Below are 5,531 nucleotides of genomic sequence, written 5' to 3'. Positions count from 1 at the left end.
ACCTTAATTTAAAACCATAATTCATTTTTTTTTTTTTTATACAGGAACATATTTAAAGATAGTCTGTTAAGTCTATCAGGTTCAATGGAATTTTAAAATGAGAAATGTTCTTGTTGTGATAGAGTATTCATATATTCAGTGTAGAAGCATGCATGCCCACACACACACACCACACACATCCAATATGCATTGCACATACAATGAAACATTTAATGCAAAATATTTTAAGAATAGTTTATTGCAATCATACAGTACTGTACAGTAATTCAAATTCATGTAAAAAAAATTCTTTACAATATTTATATATTTGCACGAATCAATGCAATCAATAAATACACAGATTAGAAAAAGATATATAATTTAAAACATGATGGGTAGCTTGAAAAACAGCCTATTGCAGAGCATACTATTATCAATATTACATTTTTACAATAATTAAGAAAATAAGTGTTTTAATTATAAGAGCTAAATTGTCATTTATGTGGAGTTATAGAAAAAGTGCAAGAAATCATCTTATCTGTTTACCTTACGTCAAGAGAGGATAAGATTCAAAGGACAACATATAGGAAAAAAAGAATTACAGTGAAAAGACATAAAAACGTGTCTTGTTGACTGTTACACAAAGGTATAAAGCACGTGATATTGCAGAGTGAGCCCGGTTTATTGATCTCTGCTCTGGGCTGGAAAATGAGAAGAGTGGAAGGGGAAAAAGGAGGGACAGTGACACTCATTATAAAAACTCTGAAAAGGAAGCAGAATGTCTTGCACAAGGCAGAGGCTGGGAGATAAAATCATCCATGAAGTGTGTGGAACTGTGACTGTCACTCTGAGACAATGGGGAATAGAGAGACTCCCAGTCACTGGAGGAACTGCAGTTGCTGTTAGGGCTTGTCAGGTCCACCATAAAGCAAGATTTGGGTAACTTGTCTAATGTTTCTCTCATGTCCTGGTGTGCTAGGTTAAAGATGCCATGATCAGGAATGCGCAGAGTCTCAGATAAAGCCCAGATATAATTATAAGCAAATCTCAGCGTTTCAATCTTGGTCAGCTTGGCATCATCAGGGAAGGCTGGCAAAACATTCCTCAGCGCATCCAAGGCTGAGTTTAGGTTGTGCATGCGGTTTCTTTCTCTGTCATTAGCTTTGATTCTGCGATTCTTCTTCTGTTTGATAACTGTCAGATCACTCTTGGCCTGGAATCTGGTTCTTTTCCCCTTTTGCTTTTTGCGGGGGGGCTCCCTGGAATTAACAAGGGAAAAACCTTCTCCCAGTAGGCAGCCTTCACTGGTAGCTGAAGGGGCAGGAGAACATGGCAAGGAACAGGAAGGGTTCTCATCCTCCGAGACATCATAGTAAAGCTCTCTTTCGCTTCTATGTTGGATGCTATCAGTTTTAGGAGACATCCTGTAAATTAAAAAAAGGAACTATTTTAATCAAAACATTAAGAGAATTTAGTTTTACTGAAGTGCCAGATAAAAGGCAATGAAAAAGTTTTAAGTGTTGTATCCCACAGCAACCAGTAAGAATTTGTATTGCATCACTATCAATGCAATAGTCTGAGATCTGACATAAATGTGTTATCACACTTCCATATCACCATTGCTGTTTGCATAACCATACAAAAAAAATTTGCAAATTTCTTGTTTATCGGTTTCGTTATGCGCCAAAATATAGTACAGCAAACAGAAAACTATATATCTATATATCTAGATATATCTAGATATATAGATATATCTATATATCTAGATGTATCTATATATATATAGATATATCTAGATATATCTATATATCTAGATATATATCTATATCTATATATTTTTTTTTTTTAAATAAAAGTCACTTTTGCTAGAAATGCCTATAACTATAAATTACCTACCTATACTGCCAGTCTGTGGATTTCCAAGAAGGCTATGGGATAAACAGGATAGAAGAAAAAGTGCAGACAGCAGCAGAAGCCCTCCCTGTCCTGGTCCTCTGTGGCTTCAGTAAACAGTTGCTTCTAAAGAGAGCTAAGGTGTGTGGAAGATGTGCAACAGGCACACGACTGCCTCACAGCCTTATATATAGCAACTATAGACAATGCTGATCAATACAAAGAGTGTGCCCCCTCCCGGCACACTTTATCTTATCAGTCTTGCTTGGAGTGTGCCTGGCTTATTACAACCTGGGAAATGGCCAATCACAGTCAAAAGAGACATGGGTGCCTCCCCACTGCCTGACACAGCTGGAATCCCAACAAAAGTGCTGACCCCTGCCTCATCCATAAATAAGCTTTAACTTAATATGCACTTGTATGTAGCTAGTGCATTAGCCCTTTAACCTCGCTCTCTGTGAAAAAAAGCTACTGCAAAGAAAATAAAGTGATATATCACTTTCTTTTTTTTTCCCTTAAATTTGGAAGAACTTCTGTTTAGATTAAAGCCAAATTACAATGTGCAGTAACATATAGCATCCACTCAGCAATCTACCTAAACTGATCTGACTGTTCTAAATGGTAAATATTGGTTACTATGATTTGCTGCACTTTGCGCAGCAAGGTTGTGCTTTATCTTACTACAAATTTTCAGCTGTGCACTTCATGTATGGTAAATTAAAATTTAAATATTTTGTTGTGCACTGTCTCAGGACAATGGCAGATTTATTTATTTATTTATTACAGGTACTTATGTAGTGTCATCAATTTACGCAGCGCTTTACATATATATTGTGCATTCTCATCAGTCCCTGCCCTCAAGGAGCTTACAGTCTAAGGTAGATGATCATAAACATATGTAAAATAAAATACATATGCCACATGCAGTATATTAACATATACTGTGGTTTAATATGGTTTACAGCTTGATGGCAGTTTATAGCAAATCTGCTTTACACAGTAATCAGTGCTACTGAATGTAAGAAGTAGGCATTGATTATTTTACATGCATTTTAGGGTGGGCTGCTGCACAAAAACAATGTTTCTTTTAAGATTTTTCAATATATTTTCTTGCTGTTTTTGGATGAAAGAGAGAGAGCTCCTGGAAGGGGCATGCTTGAATTCCAAAGTTCCCAATGTCCACAAATACATCGGGTCATGTCAATTACAGAAAAAAATTAATTAACAGCATGCATGGGTGGATGAAACACCACGGGGTTGATTTACTAAAGGCAAATAGAGTGCACTTTACAAAGTGCAGTTGCACTCTGTAAGGGCAGTTGCTCCAGAGCTTAGTAAATGAGGTAAAGCTTCACTTTGCAAAGAATACCCAATCACGTGCAAGGATGATGGAGGTGTACAGCACATGATTGGATGATGGAAGTCAGCAGAGCTTCTGCTCATTTATTAAGCTTTGGAGCAACTGCTTTTTGCAGAGTGCAACTGCACAGTCTATTTGCCTTTACTAAATCAACACCCATATATAAAAGTGGGAGAGCCTTGTTAAAAAAATGAAGGAGAAAATGTTTGTTTTCAAGTCACTTTCTTTAAAACGTTCCCAAAGCTATATATATATAGTTGTTAAGTTATATTTATGAAATTAGTAATGATTTAAAACTGTACCTGTATGAAGAGTATCAGAAGTGCCTGGCCTGTATGTGTCCTGGAGTTTCTTACATGTGCTGGCTAACGAAGCCATGACTGCCACCTGCTCTTATTGTGCAGACAGGATACGTGGAGGCGGGCTCGGTGTCAGGCTGGGTCCTCATGAATAACGTTCAGCCTGACTCAATGATAGACCATTGCAGGTAAACAAACCAGAGGATGGAGACAGGCCAAACATTTCTTTGATGTTCATGATTTTAACTATTTCTGCCCAAAAAACTAAGGTAAAAATTGCACTTCTGGAAAAGTATTTTTTTAAATGTTTGCAGCATCTAAAATGTGCTCTGAGAGTCTGTGAGAACATGGTAATAAATTTCAGCACAATTGTCATTGCCATGTTGTATTAGAACCTATTATTTATATACAGACACGTTTTCATAAGCTTTTATTAAAGCACAGGAAAATATAACATTCATATGCGCACTCAGAACAACCACATTTATTTTATACAAACTGTATACAAGTATATATAAAAATAACAGTGAGAAAACGGTCTTTTATTAAAAAAAAACAAATAACAGTGAGGTTGATTTACTAAAACGGGACGGTGCAAAATCTGGTGCAGCTGTGCATGGTAGCCAATCACCTTCTAACTTCAGCTTGTTTAATGAAGTTTTGACAAAACATCGGGAAGCTGATTGGTTTCTATCAAGAGCTGCACCAGATTTTGCACTCTTCAATTTTAGTAAATCAACCATATTGGGGGTTATTTACGAAAGGCAAATCCACTTTGCACTACAAGTGCAAAGTACACTTGGAATTGCACTAGAAGTGCACTTGGAAGTGCAGTCGCTGTAAATCTGAGGGGTAGATCTGAAATGAGGGGAAGCTCTGCTGATTTTATTATCCAATCATGTGCAAGCTAAAATGCTGTTTTTTATGTTCCTTGCATGTCCCCCTCGGATCTACAGCGACTACACTTCCAAGTGCACTTTCAGTGCAATATTAAGTGCACTTTGCACTTGTAGTTTGCACTTGTAGTGCAAAGTGGATTTGCCTTTAGTAAATAACCCCCATTGTGTTAATTACATAAACTGTTGTTCTTTCCATAACAATTTATATACTTTCTCTGCATATTTAGGGCCAGTTCACACCACAAAAACGCATACCAGATTTGTTCCGGATGTGTTTCTGCATGCGTGTTTTTGATGTGTTCCACTGTGTTTTTAGTGCGTATCTGATGCTTTTCCAGATGCATTTCATGTATCTTTTTTTCTTCTTTTTTCCTGTTTTTTTATTTTTTTATTTATTCATTTATTTATTTATTTTTACTATACTAGGTTCCAGTGCATTTTTGATGGGTTCCAGTGCATTTCAGTGCATTTTTGATGCGTTTTACTGCGTTCCAGTACAGTCCAGTGCAGAAAAAATGCAGCATGTTCTACTTTTTTTTTTTAAACTGATTGCACTGGTGTGAACTATGCCATTGGAAACCATATAACCTACTTTACATGTGTTTTTGATGCAGAACAAAAACGCAATGGACTGCATGTGGTGTGAACTTACTCTAAATGTGACAGCACTGACTCAATGATATCTAGAACAGGCATTAAGGGCCAGTTCACACTATAAAAATGCAGTCCGGATGCGTTCCAGATGCTTTTCAGCATGCGCATTTTTGATGTGTTCCAGTGCATTTTTGATGCGTTTTTGGTGCAGCCCAGTGTATTTTTCCCCTCTTTTTTCTTATCCTTAAATAAGGACATGTGCATTTTTGGTGCATTTAGGTGCGTTCCAGTGCGTTCCAGTGTGTTTTTGATGCGTTTTACAGCTTTCCAGTACAGTCCAGTGCAGGAAAAATACAGCATGTTCTACTTTTTTTTCTGGAACGCACTGGAACTGCAAGCACTGGTGTGAACTATGCCATTGAAAACAATATAACCTTACTTTCATGCGTTTTTGATGCAGAACAAAACGCACTGGACTGCATGTGGTGTGAACTGGCCCTCAACTTT

General features: G+C 37.1%; 1 protein-coding gene across 2 annotated transcripts; it reads right to left on the bottom strand.

Moving 5' to 3' along the window:
• Window positions 1-230: 230 nt before the first annotated feature.
• NEUROG3 (neurogenin 3) lies at window positions 231-3,604 on the bottom strand. Of its 2 annotated transcripts, none has more exons than XM_073595187.1 (2): window positions 3,535-3,604; window positions 231-1,403 (listed from the first exon to the last, which is right to left on the bottom strand). In XM_073595187.1, the coding sequence occupies exon 2, from the start codon at window positions 1,400-1,402 to the stop codon at window positions 731-733; it is 672 nt and encodes a 223-aa protein (XP_073451288.1). In that variant the 5' UTR covers window position 1,403; window positions 3,535-3,604; the 3' UTR covers window positions 231-730. The 2 variants fall into 2 exon arrangements, with proteins under 2 accessions (XP_073451288.1, XP_073451289.1); XM_073595188.1 differs by lacking the exon at window positions 3,535-3,604 and adding an exon at window positions 1,876-2,123.
• Window positions 3,605-5,531: the final 1,927 nt, after the last annotated feature.

This window comes from Aquarana catesbeiana, linkage group LG08, assembly GCF_042186555.1.
Source record: "Aquarana catesbeiana isolate 2022-GZ linkage group LG08, ASM4218655v1, whole genome shotgun sequence".
In the NCBI taxonomy this organism is placed as follows: Eukaryota; Metazoa; Chordata; class Amphibia; order Anura; family Ranidae; genus Aquarana; species Aquarana catesbeiana.
The sequence above is the reverse complement of the archived record's forward strand: the minus strand, read 5'-3'. Positions and strand labels throughout refer to the sequence as shown.